This window comes from Vidua macroura, chromosome 13, assembly GCF_024509145.1.
Source record: "Vidua macroura isolate BioBank_ID:100142 chromosome 13, ASM2450914v1, whole genome shotgun sequence".
NCBI lineage: Eukaryota > Metazoa > Chordata > Aves > Passeriformes > Viduidae > Vidua > Vidua macroura.
The window spans coordinates 11,258,741-11,276,803 of record NC_071583.1 but is presented as its reverse complement, the minus strand read 5'-3'; the positions used below and the strand labels follow the sequence as shown (position 1 = coordinate 11,276,803).

Sequence of the window (18,063 nt, the reverse complement as noted above, 5' to 3'; positions counted from 1 at the left end):
AGGGCAGAGCCTGCCCTGCACGGACGGACCCGAGACCGCCGGGCCCGCCCAGCCCCGGGGTCACCTCCCTGCCCGCCGCCACCGCTCCACGCCGGGCCGGCGACCCGCAGGTGTGTGGGGGGCGAGGCGCCTTTAAAGCGCGGCGGGCCCGCCCCCTTAGTCCCGCCTCCCGACCCTTTCTATTGGCTCGCTCCGCTGCTTTTTTCGGGCCCTTTGACAGACCCTGCTCTCTGATTGGTCCAGCCGCGGACCTCTCGGGGACCGTCTCTCAATAGCGCCCCTGGGGTCGGCCGACAAGCCCCGGCTGTGGCGGCGGCGCCTCCGCTCGGCTGCGCGGCGCTGCGCTCCGGCCTCTCTTCAGCGACGCTCCCCGGCTGAGGGGAGCGGCAGGGCCGGCGCTGGGATGGCGGGGCCGGGACCCCGGGACTGAGCGGCGGCGGCGGGAGCGGGGCTGGGGACGAACGGGGCCCGGCGGTACGAGCGGAGCGGGGCCGCGGGAGGGGGGCAGTGGCGAGGGAGGGACACTGCGGCGCCTCAGAGCGGGGCGGCGGGGCCGTGCTGCGCGGCGGCCGCGGGCCTCCGAGGGCCTCCTAGAGCAGCCCGGGAGCCCCATGGGCAGAGGCTCCGGGGCACCTCTGGCCAGCTGAAGGGTGCGCTGGAACTGCAGCCGCTCTCAGCTGTGCTGCTTTGGCAGCCTGTGAAACAGGCAGCGCGTCTCGCCAGCGCAGAGCCCAGTGACCGCGCACTGCTACTTTCCTTGCGTGTTGTGCGCCCGCCTTCCCCAGGAATCAAAACCAAAACAGAAAATCCCCGGGATATGCATTTCTGAAATCCGCCTCTGGGCCATAGTTCTCTGTCTCTGAGGGTTTGGGCTTATTGTTGATACTTCTGCTTTCAGTATTTTTCATATTTTTTTTTTTCCTCGTTGCAGTTCCTTTCTTTTTAAGCTTAGTTCAGAACGAGATGTGAGAATGAAATTGGAAGGGAGTGCCTCAATTACTGAGGGAAAATCCCTGTCTTAAATTCTAATGGTAAAATGAAAAATGCAACTGTTGTGACCAAAAGAGAGGGTTGAAGAGACTTCTTAAAAAGGAAGAGAACAAAAAAAAAAAGTTTTCTTTCTTTTTTTTTTGTTTGTGGGGATTTTTTTTTGTTTTGTTTTTTTTGTTGTTATTGTTTGATTTTTTTTTTTTTTTTTTTTTTTACTTTTAGTGTTGTGGGGTATTTTTAAGCATTTAAGTTACTGAAATAACAGTTATATTATTTGAGCAGGGATCTGGTCAGTGCAGTTTTTATTGCACAAATAAGAGCACTGTAAGAAGCAGTCTTAATCCTATCATGATCAGTACTTAAGAGACTTTCTGATGCTTTTTGCAGAAAGACAGAAAAGTTTCGATTTTTTATTACAGGTGCAACTTGTGCAGTTTGTAATTCACCTTTCTGTAGGTGGGCTTGGAAAGAACAATTGCCAACGATGTGAGGTCTGAATTTCACTGAGCTCGGATATTGTTACAGTGCCATGATTCAAGGACCAATATGCATTGGTGAGATAACATTTTCCTGAAGGTGCAGCAGAGCCCTTCCCAGAGCTCTGTCACTGCAGCCCAGGAGCCATGCTTGTGTTCTTAGTCTGAATGCAGCTTGTCCAGGCCTTGGACTGAGACATTGGCCTTCACCAAGTCAGCCTGACTTCATCTGGAGTGTAGAAAAACATGTTATTTTGTGTTCTGGTGTACAGAGCTGCCTGCTGGATGACAAGGGGAGACCACGACTGCAGCATGGTTTCTTTTCATGCAGCTTGGGGGTGATTTTACCCCCCACGGGCTGGGCTGGCTGAAGCAGGCAGTCCCAGGGAGCCAGGGTGTGGTGAGTGAGCTCTTGGATATGCTCAGCTGACTGGACTTATTTAGGCCTAGACAGGGCAAGGACAGTTGCTGAAAGGAGCAGTGTTGCTGTGGATGACAAGCCCTGGTTGGATCCTTTCCATCAATTCCTGGTCCTGTTGCTCTGGGATTTTTGTTGTTGCTTTGGACAAGAGTGGGCCAGTTCTCCACATCTTTGCTGTAGGCTATTAGAAGAGCATGACCACAGTGCTGTCTGTCTGGTGGCCTTGGCTGCCCTCTCTTATCACATTGGATGTTCTGTGGCTCTGCTTTGTGTACACTTTATGTGGGGAGGAAGAATACAAGTACCAGGCTGTAGTGAGCAGCCTGGCTGAGAGGTGAGCTTGATTCTGCTTTGCCCTTTGAAGCCTCGTGACTGGAGTTCTGTTACGTGGCCAACTCCTCTCCTTATCAGCAGCTGCTGTTGCGTGATAGTGGTGGCTTCTGGTGAAAAATAATGGAGCCTGCTTGCTCTTTTCATAAGAAGTTGTTTTGCTAATGTAAATCTCTCACAGCTTTATACTTGAGCTCTTTTCACTGTGACAGGCAGATGGAATTCTTTGTCCCAGAAGAGCTACTAGGAGGTTGTGATGGTCCACAGTTGATGTTATTCTGCCTGTGGTCTGTGAGGTTCTTCTCTACTTTTTAAAAAGTAAAGCTCCCCAGCTTTTTAAAAAATCATGCAGCAATTTTTCTGTGTTGGCAAATGTGACCGTTCTTGGCCTCAGCTCTACTGGCATGTAGTGGTGTTACAGAGGAAGAAAACGAAGCAAAATTGTTATGAGAAAATTCTTCTCTGAACAGTTCAGAGAAGTGAGTAGCTGGAGGGAAGAGAAGACACTTCAAGAGATAAGTTTGGAATGTGAAGGTCGTTTGCTGGGACCTCTGTTTAGAAGTAGAATTTTTTGGTCCAAGCTTTGCCAGCTTTGAGCAAAACTGCTCCCTCCAGGTCTGTGTGTTTATTTACTGTGATGCCTCTCGTGCAGCACAGCATACGACAGTCACAAAAGAAAATCCCAGCTCAAGGAGTATGTGTCAGCAGGGGTGAATCAAAGGGAAGGTTTGTTGGCTGAGGATGGGATGATTCCCTTGCTCCTTAGAGAACCTGGGAAGAATCTCAGCCTCTGAAGAGAAAGAGCCTGTGACTGACAGTAACAAGCAATTTGTGAAGAAGGTGCTACTGAACTCTAAAAGCTCAGCAGATGACACAGGGCTGTGCTGATACTTTCCAGCTTGTGACTCACTCAGAACCTCTAAGGGAAAATACCTTCTGAGCCCTGTCATGGGGGCTGTCAGTTTTCACTACGCAAGTCAGGCCTGGAGTCAAACAAGATTAAAAAAAAAAATAAATCCCAGATTAGCTAGAACACACAGGCTGCTCAAGTGCTGTCCCTGGCAATGTGCATCTTTAAGATGTCGGCTGTCAGAGATTTATCATTTTTGCATCTGTGGGTTGTCTATGATCTCTCTTTTGGAGATTGTCAGGAGGGGTGATTAGACCCTGTGTTTGTATTCAGCTTGTAGCTACTGAAGTACCTTAACAGTCAGGGTTCTACTTTAGGGTGGGAAGAGAGTTGCTTAAAAATAGAATCATTCTGGTGTCTTGCAGAGATTTAGAAAAAGAATGCTGCATGTTGGTTTTTGCTGGTGTTGGGTTTGAAAGGTAAAGACTGTACAGTCCCTTTAGGTGAGTGTATGTGAGGCTTTCCCTGCTCTCAGACTTCAGAGTTGGTAACAGCAATTGGTTTTTGGGAGGGACCTTCATCTTTTCTTTGCAGAAATCAAATAATTGTCTGTCACTTCTTGATCTTGGGACCAAGAATGAATGCCCTGGTAAAGTAGGGTTTTTGTCTCTGTCTGATGATGCCATGTATTGCTGCTGAGTCTTGATTTCTTCTAGGAATCTGCCAAAGCTCAAAGAATGACAAAATTTAATCCCGCATAGCACCATTTGAAGGTGCTTGTTACTCTGATATCAAAGTTTGGTTTTGTACTGACCACCCTAATTGGGCAGGTGGCATTTCATTGTGTAATACAGTCTTTGACATGATGATAATTGGCTGTACCAAGCAGGAAGCAGTTGTGCAGGGGCTTAATGTCAAGGATGTGTTTTTTTTTAGCTGTGACTCACAACTGATTTAATATTGCTTTTTTTCCTCTGCTGTGGTTGTCTTGCTCTGTTTGATCTGGACCAGAAGGAGGACAGGATGTTCCAGTCCATGATGTCTGTGATGACGTTCTCTGTGTTTGACAATATCACGCATTCGACTGCCCTGGTGACGGCACTGGATAATGTGACAACTCTCTCCCCAATGACAACGCACGTGATCAACGACACGAACATCACAGTGCCGCACAAGTGCCTGTTGTTGCTCTATGAAGACATTGGGAAGTCCAGGTGAGTTGGAAGAAATGGGACCACAGTCTGACCCTGGAGCAAAGGAAAGAGCATTGTTTTTTTCACTGTTTGGTTGAGAAGGGATTGGGGCTGGTGCCTTCCTTTCTAGAGGCTGAATATCAGGGATAAAACCTGTTTTATTTACTTTTTGCAGAGTCCGCTACTGGGATCTTCTGCTCCTGGTTCCCAATGTGCTTTTCTTTATGTTTCTTCTCTGGAAGCTGCCCTCTGCCAGGGCCAAAATCCGGGTCACTTCCAGCCCAATCTTCACTACATTCTACATACTAGTGAGTACCACCCTGTGCCTTTGGACTAATGACGGTTATTTTTATTATCACTCATGAACAATATCACTGAACTAGTGGAGAGAGCCTAGACCAGCTCTTGCAGGGATAAAAGCTGCTTTCCATTGAAGGTATACTGCAAGGAGTAGACATTTTTTTCACTGTTGAAATTCAGCTTTTAATAGGTTCTGGGGCCAGATCTGCTGGATTTTGTTGTCCTGTGATGATTTCACTTTTTCCTTTTCTTTTCTTGCTTTGATGTCTTGGAATGTAGTATCTTATGTTTTCTTTGTTCCTTGCAGTAAGTAGCATGGGACACAAACCCAGCTTTTCATTGAGGTAGTGAAAGGAGAATAATTTGTGTCAAATTGTTGAAAAGCTTGGTCATCTGCTGGAGAAAATGGTTATTTGACAGAGTTCTGGTTAGTCTGGGAATGCAGAAACCCAACCCTGTTAGTTTCTTTCACATAATGTCAAAGTGGCCCTGACTTGATGTTCTTTATAGTTCTTAAGGTGGAAACAGAATATTCAGTACAGTTACAGTTCACAAACATTAAAGATCTTGCAGTGCTCCTCTCACTAGTCCTGTTATGCCCTGTGATGCTGCTTACAGGACATCATAAATGCAGCTAAGGACCTACCTGAATTTGTTTAAAAATACCATTCAGAAGCTTTTTGATATCCTGGCTTGCCTCAGTATATAACATAATATGATTGCTCTTCCTCAGTGAGATTAGTACAGGTTGTGGAAGTGAATGTACGTTTGAATTGGGTTAAATGGACACCTCTTTCCCTGGTCTGTGTACAGGTACTGGCATGGCAAAACCCAAGAAGCTCAAAACCAAATCTGACCTAGTAGCCTCACCTGAATCTTTCTTGGGAAGTTTTGTTAGCTCTTTCAGGCTAAGAGTTGGGGTTCTGGGCTTCTGCACAGTTTTGGATAACCAGGTGTACACACAAATATTTCAACCTTTTAAAAATATTACTGTCCCTTTCCAGTCTGGATTTAAACCTTCCTAAGTGTTTCCAGTAATGCACGTGGTCAGTAGAGGTTTGTGCCAGAGGCTTTGAAAAACATAACTCTTGATAAACCAAAGGGAGGAAAGTGAATTGACTTTATGCTCTGGATGGCAACTCAGCCCCACACAGCTACTCTCTCACTCCCCCTCACTGAAACAGGGGAGAGAATCAGAAGAATAAAAGTGAGAACTTGTGGGTTGAGATAAAGACAGTTTAATAAGCCACAGCAAAATCTGAGCACACTGAGAAAGCAAAGCAAGGCATTCACTTACCCCTTTCCATGGGCAGGCAGGTGTTCAGCTGTTTCCAGGAAAGCAGGGCTCCATCACATGTAATGCTTACTGGGGAAGACAAATACCATTACTCTGAAAGTCTTTTCCTTCCTCCTTCTTCCTGTCTTTATGTGATGAGCATGATGCCATATGGGATATTCCTTGGGCCAGCTGGGGTCAGCTGTCCCAGCTGTCCCCTCTTAACTTGGGCACCTCCAGCCAACTCGTGGATGAGAGGCAAAAAATGTCTTACATTCTATGTAAGTGCAGCAGTAATGAAAACATTTGTGTTATCAACAGTTTTCAGCACAAAAATCCTAAACACAGCCCCATACCAGCTACTGTGAAGGAAATTTCCTCTATCCCAGCCAAATCCAGCACACAGTCTTAGAGGAAAATGCTTTAACTCAGTTTCATACTCACTTCTTGAGTATGTTATTGGGTAATGAGGATGGAAGTGTGTTCTGTGAGGTCTTCCTTTAAATTGGCTGTTGGTCACGTTCTAAAGGAATGCTTTCTGTGGAGTTGGTGATTAATGTAGAGTTAACAAATTGGGAAGAGTCTCTACCTGCTTAGAGAGGAAACAAAAAGATGTGTGTTCCTCTGCAGTGAGTTGTTGCAGCTCTAAAACACCATTATATGCAGGGACCCTTCTTTTTTGTCAGTGTTTTGTCATGGAGTTTTCCACTCCAGGAGGGATTGTTGTATTCTCTTGCCATTGCTGTCCCTTCTTCCTCTAAGAAAGAGAAACTCATCTGTGGGTCACTTATTGGTCGTTTCCATTCTGCAACCACCTTAGAATCAGCTTGGACTCTTGGTTCTCTGATAGGTTTAGCTTCTCCTTCCTTCATCATTAGGATCAGCCTGACATTTAGAGAATTTTATCTGGAAAAATCCACTTTCTTAGAGTGTAAGTCTGCACAGTGGAGTGTAGATACATCCAACTGAGCTCTTAATTGCATAGGATGGCTGTGACAACACAGGGTAGCTGAGCCTCACTGAGCTGTCATGCTTTGATGTATATGAAGTGATTTGGTGATCTCTATGTTGCACTGTGCAGCAGGGTAAGATGTTTTAAAGCTGGTGGCTGCAGGTGACTTTTCCTCTGTATTTCTGAGCATTGTCAGTACAGAGTGAGAGAGCAGCAGGTTTAGTTTTGTCACAATTGTGTAGTGTGGTAGTTGGCATTGAGTGGTTTCTGTTATCTGGTGTGATTGGTTTAGTCAGACACACCAACCATTTGGTTTTGTAATTCAGAGGAGTGTGTTTTCTCTGTTTCTTTTTCTCTTCCCCTGCCCCAGTGGAATGAAGGGAAGACTAAAGATACTGTTGTAAAGACTGGGTGAAGAACTCTTCAGAGCTTAATCTGACGGCTGAGACAATTGTTCCTTCTTAAATTCTAAGGCACTGTTCCTATCTAATGGGTCTGAGGAATCTTTTTCAGGAAATTAACTCTAGTCTGCCACAGGAAATTCTTAGTACACGTTATCAGGCTTGAAAGCTGACCTGAAAATGGTGTTCCAAAAGATCGCTACTGCATATGTGCCTTTTGACATGAGCTCACTTTTGCTCTTTTTTTGCAGGTATTTGTGGTGGCTTTAGTTGGCATTGCCCGAGCTGTTGTCTCTATGACTGTGAGTGCCTCTGATGCTGCCATGGTTGCTGACAAGGTAAGTGCAACACTCACATTAGAGGCTGTGCTTTGTGTACTTCTGATCACGGCAATCTGCTCTGGCTTCCCTCTTCTGTGTGTACAAGAAAATGTGCTTTTTTTGCACATTAGCGATGTGTACTATGGAATCCTGTTTTGATAGCTGGATCTAAATCATCACAACATTCAGGATGGTAAAACAATGGATTTCCTAAAATAGACACAGAAATACTGGCAGCAAAAGTTTCCTGTTACAGGGATGAAATGAGTCTCTTTTGCAAGAGATAAACGTTCAGATACCTTTAATGGATAGGCAAGACCTGGCCTTCGTTACTCTTGCAGTTTTCTAGTGGCTCTTCAAAAATGTTGAAGTTTTTGCATTGAATGCAAATAAAACCAACTTTCCTTTTGAAACTGACACTTGAACATCCTTGCAACCACTCTGAGCACAGGGTGAACCATTAGCAAATAGGAAATATCTTTGTATGTGCTGTTTCTTTGTAGTAATTTGACTAGTAGTAAAATACTGCTTAAAACAAAATGCTCTGCAGTTCTTGAGCTGTTAGAGAAAGAGGAGTCACCTACAGAGTACAGGTTTTTGGGCTTTATTCTCTGGGATCAGTGTGGTTTCCTTGCTTTTCCCTTTAATGTTACTGTCAAAGCATTGTGCTGAGCTGCTGTTGCGAGTGGCTGGACGTTTGCAGCATTTTTTGTTCACCTCTGTCCAGCAGATGTAGGTCCAGGACTTGAATAATGAAGAAGAGGTGTAAAGGTGTTTTTCTTCAGCTCTGGTGTTGCTGCTAAGTGCAGCAACTTGGGAAATCATGTGGCAAGACAGATACTCTGACAGTTTTTTCTGTAAACGTGTTCTATTCTGTCTATTATGTTTCTTTTGCATTCTCTTACATATTTATGCACACACGCACTGTGTATTTACTGGGATTTGAAGTGTCTTATCCAATGCCTCTTAAAATACTATATATCTCCAAGAGAGTACCATTCAGTGTTCAGAGGTAAAGGGTTAATAAACCAGAATCTGGGTGCTTGTTCTAGGTTTGGCACTGATTTATTGCATGACTCCCTGAGAAATTGCCTCACCTGCTTTTTATTGGTCTCGTTTCATCAAATAAAACATGAGATTGCAAATGACAGGCTGGAACGGGGAGTGCTTTTTACTTGAATATGCTTTAGATTTAAGGACCAGTAGCTTTGGAAGAGGGCAGAATACAGAGTTTGTTCAGGCATATCTACTGCTTTAAGAACTGGCCTTGTTTAATATTTGAGGTCATCATGGGCTTGTGCTCTTTGGGAGCAGCAAGAGCATATCTGAAACAAGTGACAAATCCTCAAAGGCAAACCATGGCCACTTCCTCTCTGTAGAGCTGCTATTTGCTTGTTCCCACACAAGTGTTCTGTTCCACAGGCATGAACAGGGCATGGAACGAGCATGTGATCAGTATCCCTACAAAGCATGAGAAGGGTTTGTGGCAATGACCAGCCATTCAGAGGCTGCTATCCCCTGGAATTTTGTTTTAACTTCAAACTGGTTCCTGGCTTCATCTAATCATGTTTGTCTGGTCTCTGTTATCCCTCAGATCCTGTGGGAGATCACAAGGTTCTTCCTTCTGGCGATTGAACTGAGTGTGGTGATTCTAGGCCTTGCCTTTGGTATGTGTCAGCAGTGCTTTGAATGTTTCCTGTTGCCTTTCCTTCCACAGAGGTTGCATTTGTAAGTTTATGGTGTTCTTGATTCTATAAAGTGAAGAGGCTATAGAATAAATACAAAGGGTAAATTGTGGAGATTTAGTTAGAAGTGGCTGAAGGCCTCATTATTCTTACAGATCTGTGGTTTGTGTGATTTAAGGGTTTATATGTGCTTGGTTAGTCCTGCACCCATACAATGGAGTGTACAGCTTAGATAAGATTTTTATGCCAAGATCAACAGTCTGATTTTGCTTCAAGCCCATTTTATTTCAGATGGTCCCATTGGGGGCCCTTCTGTCTCCTTCCTTAATTGGTTTGATCCATCCTGGTTGCATTCCAATGCTTCATCTGTAATTCTACTTCTTTCAGTGAAAATACAAGTTAAAATGCCTCTCCCTGTGGGTCAGAGGTAGAGGACAGGGTGGGTGTCACTGTTGCACGTGTCAGTGGGGCACGTGAGCAGTGTATTATTCATCTTTTGGAGGCTCACAGAATAATTTAGATTGGAAGGAGCTTCTGGAAATTGCCTTCTTCAGTATATTCCAGTACAGATTTCTCTACCCTAGCCTCCCATCAACTCTTCTCCCTGAGCAGCAGCTTTATAACATCTCAGTGTACTTGATGCTGGAGTAATTACTTTTTTTTTTCTTTCCTGTAGCCCCAGCAGAAGGACTTAGTTGTTTTCTCTTAGTGTGGACAGGAGGAAAGCAAGTTAAAATCTGTTGTTTTGTAAATAGGATTTTTGCCTGTGAAAGACTCAACTCTCCAAACAGGGTTTAGTGAGCTGTAACCTTCCCTTGAAGGCCTCTGGAAATAAGTGTTTTCTTTATTGGTTCTGAAAAGAACTGTTTTTAACCAGTGCTGGGATTACATCCTGAGTCACTTCCATACCCCATAATTACAGGTCACCTGGAGAGCAAGTCGAGCGTGAAACGTGTGCTGGCAATCACCACTGTGCTGTCTCTGGCATATTCTGTCACCCAGGTAAGTACACTGAAGCAGAAGAATTTGCAAAAGAAGGAACTTGGCTTGAAGTTAAGCAGTTAAGTGTGTGATTCCTATCTGAAAGTGGCAACTTTGCTCTTCAGATGAGGTTTTGGAGGAAGACTGAATGTTTGTGGCAGTGTATAAGCAGATAGCATCTGCTTGTCTTCTTTACTGCATAAATAGCTCAGATAAGGTGAAGAAATGAGGTTTGGATAGATTGCATTGTTTAGTGAGTCTGGGAACAAGAGTGAGGTTTTCCACACCTGAGCCACAAGTTCTGGATCTGGCCTCAAGAGCCATGAAAAGCATGTGCTTGACAAGTAAAGGCAGTGCAGTGCCATTGTCTGAGAGCTAAGAGCTCTTGCTTCTCTTCAGATTAGCAGCTGGCTTGCTGGCTCAGTTTATTAGGCATGTCTTCATGTCCCTGAACAATGCAATCTGTGTCTGGGTTTATTCTCCTCCTCGGCATGTCAGTGGTCAGCCTGTGTCTCTATACTCAGGGCAGCGCCAGAATAACACACAGAGCTTTGTTCTGGGACCAGGCTCTTGGCTGCAGAGACAGTGAGCTGGTCATTACCACATGATAAAGCTGGAGGAGCCTCATCAAATTTCAAGTGTTGGAGCTATGTCTGGGTTCAGTAGTGCTTACAAGCATTTTGCTCTCCACTATCTGTATGGGTAGCTCCTAAACAAGAGAGTGTCCTTTCCCAAATTGACTATATTCTGGATGTTTCAGCAGAAATGTCTACTTTAAAGATGGAAATGGAGCTCTTGGTCTGTTTTAGACATATAAATGCTTGCATCCCCTGTCCACCTCAGTCTCTCTTCTGTAATGTTGCTGGTGCCAGTTTCCTTCAGATGCAGATTCCTGCTACTCTTTTTCTCCTCACTTCTTGTCTTTAGATTCTTCTTCTTCTTGGTGAGTGTAACTTGGTCTAAGCAGGGCAGGGATTGGTTAGGTTGGGGGTGGGGGTAGGCCAGCTGTTTTCTGAACTTCTTTAAGCATAGTGTCCCTTGTCCAAATATGCATTTAAGTGGGGATGCAGCTTGTAACAGAATCATGTTGGTGCCACTTCTCTCCTAGGGCACCCTGGAAATCCTATACCCTGATGCCCACCTCTCAGCAGAAGACTTCAATATCTATGGCCATGGTGGGAGACACTTTTGGCTTGCCAGCTCTTGTTTCTTCTTCCTGGTAAGTACTGGAAATGTGTTACGCACTCTGCTAGCTTCTTTGTATTTTCTAAATGGAGCAAGGAGGATGATTTGAGTACAGTAATGCCCTAATCCCCCTCCTGCCTCCTGCAGCACAGCATTCTTCTCATGTGGGGGGGGAAGCTGAAGAATAAAGGTGCAGTGGGAGTGGTGTAAGCTGGGCCAGCTGTATTCCTGAGCTCAGATATTCTTCTCTCCTGTGTTTCTCAGCTGTTTTATGCTGATGGGGGTGAGTTGTGGGGCCTTCACATCTGTACTGTGTTTAATGTTAAGGGTTTGTGCCTCTGCCCCGAGACATGTAGGGAGTGCATAATATCACACACCATCCCTGCAAAGATTGTTGAGTTGCCAAGCAGCCATGGAACTGTTAGTTCTTTGTCTCAACAGGTCTATTCCTTGGTGGTGATTCTTCCAAAAACTCCTCTGAAAGACCGGATTTCTTTGCCCTGTAGGTAACAGTAGTGTTTTCCATAGTATAGATGGATACAGCATCAGGATAAAGCATAGATGGGAGTAAAAAAGTTCCTCTATGTGTTTGTGCTGCAGATGCATTCCACGTCTCAGAGTTTAGATAACATGGCAAAGGACTGATAACTTAGCCCTAGAAAAATTAGTATGTTGTGTCTTCTGGAGAGCAGAATAAGAGCAGTTACACTGCTACTTTAGTAGGTAAACAATTACATTAAGAAAACAAGACCTACTGCTCAGTTAATGATACAGATATAATGTAAATATATAATCTTCTGAGAGCCTTAAAAATGGCTTCTTAATAACAGCTTCCTTTGAAATGCACACATGATGTTAAAGTGTGCATGCTACTCATCCCCTGAGAAGGGAAGGTTAAGTGGGAGCTGCTCAACAGTTTTTATCTGGGCTTTTACTTTATCAAGATGATTCTGTTTGGTTGGTTTTTGCTGTTGTTGCAGAATATCTGCAGCTCTTGGATAGAGAGAAGCTGTTATTAAGGTGTTTGTACTGAGCTCTTTTCTCTCTAACCAGTGTTGACGTCCCTCTGTGGGTATCCTGAGGGAGGGGTTATGTATGTCACAGGCACAGGTCCTGGGCCTGATCTGCCTGGTCTCCAGCACACCCTGCTGCTCCTGTTGGGGTCTCCTGAGCAGTTTTATTAGTGCTGTACATTGGAAGGGCACAGCTTCTGGTTCAGCTGGGGTTTTTTTATTTAGTTTTTCTTGCGTTCATTTATGTGATTGACAATGGTTCCAGATGCCTGCAAATTAAATCTTTGCATGTGTTGCTGTAACCTTGCCTTCAAAACCCATCTTGTGTGTGCATATGCAGGAGGGCATGGTTTAGTCCATTTTACCACCATCAATTCTGCCAGCATGGGACGGGAAAATGCAGTCTTAATTCTTCAGCAGTTCTTAGAAGGTGTTGAGAAGCTTCTGTTGGATTTGGCATCTCCATCAAACAGATTTCCATGGGTCTGGTGTTTGAGGTTGAGCTTCATTGTGTCTATGTCTTTCCCACAGCCAGGAAGAGTTTTTATATTTATGCTGGCATTCTGGCACTGCTGAACCTGGTGCAGGGCCTAGGCAGTGCCCTCCTCTGTGTGGATATCATAGAAGGATTGTGGTAGGTATACTGGGGGAGGAGGTCTGCAGCCTGGATCTTGTGTTCTATTTGAGCACTGCCTCTCCCAAGAAAACAAACCTATGCTCTCTTCCTAAGAAGGAATAAACCTATTGGTTCTGGTTTGTGCAAAAGACCTCTAAGTAATCAGGAAACTCCCCAGTGGAGAGGTTGTGGAGCTGTGTGTACTGCAGTTGTCTTGAGGTGGTGAGTGAGAGTAATAGTGTGAGTCCACTGATGTCTGGCCATTAGTAGGTAATAAGAGAGGAAATTGTCTGTTTGTTAGAAATATGGAGACACCCTTATACCTGGAGTCTCCTTCTGCAGGGATCAGTGTCACATCTGTGAGTCAAAATTGGGAGTACTGAGACTCTGCTCTTGGTCAGACCTTGGGTTTTGGCATGGTTCCCCTGAGTGTCTAGAAGCAGTGACATATGTTGATGACCATGGCTGTTACTTTGCATCAGTTTAAATTTGTTTAGCATGATTTTTCTTGATCTCTGGACACTTTGGAGGGAAAATGGATCATTTGGGAAGATGTGAGTGGTGGTGTTGTGCTTGAGTGCTAAATCCCTTCATGTTCCCTTTTGTTGCTGACAGCTGTGTTGATGCTACCACGTTCCTTTACTTCAGCTTCTTTGCACCTCTCATCTATGTGGCATTCCTGAAAGGTTTCTTTGGGTGAGTAGCCATGAACAGGAGTTTAGATGGATATATATATATATTGCCATTTAAGTGTTTTGCACTCAGATTCTCTCAATCTGTACAATAAAGACAGCAACTAGAACGCCAGTTAGAGAGCCAGTCTTAATTTCTGCCCTTGAAGAACTTCTGTGACCCGTGGCTGCTCACTTCTGTGCAGGGTTCCTTCGTATGCAGAGCAGAATGGATGGCTGTATTCCTCACACATTTCTGAGGATCACTTCTTCAGCATCAGCATCATTTGTAGTACAAAGTTTTTCTGCTGAAGTTGATAGCTAAATGCTTAATGAGGAATCGAGTCCTGGGAGCTTAAACGGTCTTGTGGGTGGGTTTTGGGGTAAATTCGTAGAAAGGATGTGGGAGTTTAGTAACTCTTCGGCCGAGGACTCTACCGTGGGCCCAAAAAATCGCTAGTGAAAAGCCCTGGGAAGGTCGATTCTCAGGCCGGGGTCGCCGCCGTGTGGCCACTGGCAGGAAATGCACCTTGGTGGGAAAGCGAGTGGTTTAGTGTAGGCTTTAGTATTTGTTGGTCATTAGCGAGAAATAGCAGGCTTTAAAATAGCTAAGAAGATAAAGTGCTTTTAAAATATAAAAATATACCTCTGCATCCCTTTGAAATTAGAAGGGAACGTTGTCTGAAGTTAAAGATGAAAACTGCTGATCTACAAGTGTTTGTATTTTGGTTTTCATGATGTGCACAGGTAGAACTTGAAGTGTACTCATGTTCTGACTCATTTTTGTGTCAGTAGCCAGGCTGTTGTGGAGTTTGGGTTGTTTGGGTGCTGTTGCCCTAGTAATTCAAAGCTCCTGAAGATGAGAACTCTTTTCCCACAGCAGAGTCAGGATTCTGCCATTTGTATTTCTCTTAAGTAACTTCATCCAAAGCTTAATTTAGAATTACTTCATGGCAGTTACTCTGCCACAAATTTCTAGACCAGAAGCTCATTTAAAGAATGTTTGAGATCTGAATGTACAATTTCTTAACGCTGATGAGTTTCAATTAAGGATAGGTAGTTGTGATACCACATTGGTAAAACATGCATTTTAAATCTCTCATCACTCCAGGTCTGAACCGAAGATCCTTTTCTCCTACAAATGCCAGGTGGATGAACCTGAGGATGTGGATGTCCACCTACCCCACCCTTATGCTGTTGCCAAGAAGGAAGGAATGGATTCTGGGTTCTACTCGAGCACTCAGATTGACACCACAGCCTACCTGGACGACGTGGCCTCTATGCCATACCACGTGGGCAGCATCAACAGCATAGACAGTGACCGCTGGAAATCCATCAATGCCTGAGGCAGGGCACCTCAATCATCTGATGCCTCGTTTCTTTCCTTCCAAACTCCCTGATACTGCAGCTGTTCGGATGTCCACTGGAAATCTGGCCTTGGCTACCTGCCATGGCTTTCCTCTTGTCCTTAGGATTTCCAACACCTATTGTGGAACTAAGTTGGCAGCCCAAACCCTTTTGGGAAGAACACTTTCTGTTGCTACATGAGAACAATGTAGAGCAGTTTTGTTCATAAATCTTTAAACACTGAACTTTCCTGATCCTCCACGTTCCAGATGTGAATATGAACAAGAAGATAGTCCTGCCTGGCACTTCTTCCTTTTCAGTGACTGAAAGCACTTGTTTCTCACTTAGAGCAATGGTGTTTAGGGATGAGGGTGATGATTTGACTGCAGTATTGTACATATATAGAAAGATTTTGGTGGTTGAAACCAAAGATGATCTTCCTGGGCTAAGCAACATGACTGCCTGCATCTTGCCATAATGCAACAGAACAGGTGGTGATAGTGTCTGATGAGGGAAGCTGGTCACTGGGGCTCACCCTTGGTTTCAGCTAACACTGTTGAAAATTGTGAGTTGGAGTTGCTAGTGGTTAAAAGGAATGTTCTCAGTGTATGGGGAAAAAGAGGTATGAAGAGGAATGAATGTGCCCAGAGAACATTTGGAGAAGGCTGGTAGCTCACAGCATGGATGTGAAGTGACTGAACAGTAGGGAGACAGAAGGACAAACAGTGCTGCTGTCTAGCTGAGCTGAAGGAGCTGTGAACCAGTCTCTGGAGGCTGTAGTGTTGTACATTTGAGCTCAAAGGAAAATCTAAGTAACAACACTGAATCAGGGCTGAGTTTCGAGAGTAAAGCCTGTGAGGTAGGTGTGTTTTCTGTCTGCACCCTGCTTCATAGCTTTGGCAGGGGCTCGGAGAGTGCTGTGAAGGAGGAAGGTGACTCTGCAGATGAAGGCTCCAGAGACATTCAGGTGCTTGAGGCAGAGCAGAAGCCTACAATGAGTCTGAGCTGTCAGAATTTAGTGACTGGAAACTCAAACGCCTTAGGTGTGCTAGAATCAAGCTGGCTGGTGTGCTGCAGTGGGAGAGGAGTAGGAGGTGGATGTGAATCTCTGGCAGTGTCCTTCCCTTACATTGCAGTTAGATCCCCAGACTGCTGCTGCTCTGAGTAAGTTTTATGGCTCAATATGTTGAAAATGCTTATGTGCATGTAGGGAGTGGTCCTTTTAAAGACTTTCTGGAACTTCTTCTTAACCTCTTCTATGCTGGAAGAGGGACTCCTGTTGTCTGAGCTGTCTGGCATGCAGTTTCAAGACATGGTGTTCCAATCAGGTGACTGTTCATATAAAGGCTGCATCAGTCTGGTTTCTGGGATATTCTGTGCTTTCCAAGGATGAAGATGTGTATTCCTCTAGATTTGGTGGTGCTTTCCTACCTGAGTGCACCGGGTAGGTGGAGATCTGGTGTAAGCAGCTTCCCACTAGGGATGGTAGAAAGAGGGAATTTGCAGTGTTTGGGGACTGTGTGAATCTCTTGCCCCAACTTACTCTGTTCCTGAAGAATCCTAAGGTAAGAGTAAGCAAGGCACAGTGTGGAGGTGTTGGTTTGGATCATTAGCAGCTAGAGGGTGGTGTTTGCTACCAGGTGTTCCCACCAGAGGGAAAGAAAACATGGGTAAGAAGCTGAAGTTCATATTGGTTGCCAAAACTATGCAGGCCTTTGCTTATCTTATTTGTTAATGAGCAATGCAGCTTCTCTTTCTGCCTGGGTGCTTTGCCCTGCAGGTCTATAAGTAGCACTGGCACCTTGAAAACAAACAATGCCCCAACCCACCTAACCTCTCACCCCGCCTTTTTTATTTTTATTTTATTTACTTCTGGGAAAAAAAGACTTCATCTGTTTGTGTACTAGAAGTGAGTAGTTTCTTGTAGGTCACAGCCTTTCACATTTCCATTTCATGCAATGACTGCAAGGGCTGGACAAGGAGCTGGCCAAGTCAGCCCTTGTTACATTAGAGAAGTGTTCCATGCTCCTCTGTCACTGCTGTCAGTCGGCCTGAGCCACGCTGGGCTGCTTGCTGTAAAAGGGATGGATGATGTGATGCCTGAATTGCTGTGCTGCTGCTCCCAATGCTGCTTACAACACTGATCCTGAGCTGCTGTTGGTTAGAAAGGGTGGGGGAGCCTGCAAAGCTTCCCTGGGCCTTGGACAGAGTCAAGAGAGATGAAGATTACAGAGCAGTTGAGAACTAAAGGAGCAACTGCTTTTCCATCCCAGGGAGTATTTGTTGACTTTCGACACCTGGAGTGAAAGGAATTACCTGCCCTCCTTGGTGATGTGAAGAGCCTGTTATGAATTTGCCTCTTTACCATGTGAATTCAATGCTGATGGATCACCTGTGCAGGTTGTCAACATCCATCCTATCCTTTGCTGGCAGGACTCCAGTATTTCTGGAATGTTCCATGTTCTGCTGCTGGAGCTGAGGAGCTTCTGCACTAGGTCATGGACTGACCTTCCTCCTGTTATGTATTTATGTATATATAATGATTTGAGCCATCTTAAAGTGGTTCTTGAGCAAAGTGTATTACATGTGGGGGGTGGTAAAAAGAGAGAAAGTATAGAATAAATGTATATTTTTGTTTGTAAAATAAATAAAGTTAAGTTTGGCATAAATGATCGTGCTTTATTTCTCAAATTAGCTATATTGGGGAGAAAAAATAACTTGAAGATTTAAAAAAAATGCAGAAAGGCATGGGCACAGGTGTGATGTGGCTTGGTTTGCCTTTGCCAGCTGGCCTTCCTGGATCTTTGCAGGTGATGTCTGCCACCTGGCTGGGAGTGTACACCTGGAAAGGCTTAGGAAAGGATGACGGGAATAATCACAGTTATGGAAAGACTGCTGGAGGAGTAATCACATGGTTGAGAACTCACCAGCCTGGAAGAGCAATGGTGCAGGCCTGTGAAACCCTTGGAGAGGACAGAAGAGGTGAGTAAGGAATATTTGTTCATGGGCTCTTTCAGTGCAAAAATCAGGTACTATCAAATGAAGGGAGCAGGTGG

The 18,063-nt window shown here is 44.8% G+C and overlaps 1 protein-coding gene across 5 annotated transcripts; it reads left to right on the top strand.

Moving 5' to 3' along the window:
• The first annotated feature begins 375 nt into the window (after nt 1-375).
• TPRA1 (transmembrane protein adipocyte associated 1) lies at nt 376-17,679 on the top strand. Of its 5 annotated transcripts, none has more exons than XM_053989104.1 (12): nt 384-474; nt 1,410-1,481; nt 4,079-4,281; nt 4,436-4,568; nt 7,441-7,527; nt 9,104-9,176; nt 10,117-10,196; nt 11,284-11,394; nt 11,802-11,862; nt 12,905-13,007; nt 13,605-13,685; nt 14,772-17,679. In XM_053989104.1, exons 3-12 carry the CDS (start codon nt 4,091-4,093, stop codon nt 15,004-15,006), a joined length of 1,155 nt encoding a protein of 384 aa, XP_053845079.1. In that variant the 5' UTR covers nt 384-474; nt 1,410-1,481; nt 4,079-4,090; the 3' UTR covers nt 15,007-17,679. The 5 variants fall into 5 exon arrangements, with proteins under 5 accessions (XP_053845077.1, XP_053845079.1, XP_053845078.1 ...); XM_053989103.1 differs by having other exon boundaries at nt 1,410-1,544; XM_053989102.1 differs by lacking the exon at nt 1,410-1,481 and having other exon boundaries at nt 376-474.
• Nucleotides 17,680-18,063: the final 384 nt, after the last annotated feature.

Excerpts from the sequence above, each read along its gene's own strand:
- TPRA1 (XM_053989101.1), top strand. The coding sequence starts at position 1,792 with ATGCAGCTTGGGGGTGATTTTACCCCCCACGGGCTGGGCTGGCTGAAG. Across the intron at positions 4,282-4,435 it reads GAAGACATTGGGAAGTCCAG|AGTCCGCTACTGGGATCTTC; the intron begins GTGAGTTGGAAG and ends TACTTTTTGCAG. Across the intron at positions 4,569-7,440 it reads TCACTACATTCTACATACTA|GTATTTGTGGTGGCTTTAGT; the intron begins GTGAGTACCACC and ends CTTTTTTTGCAG.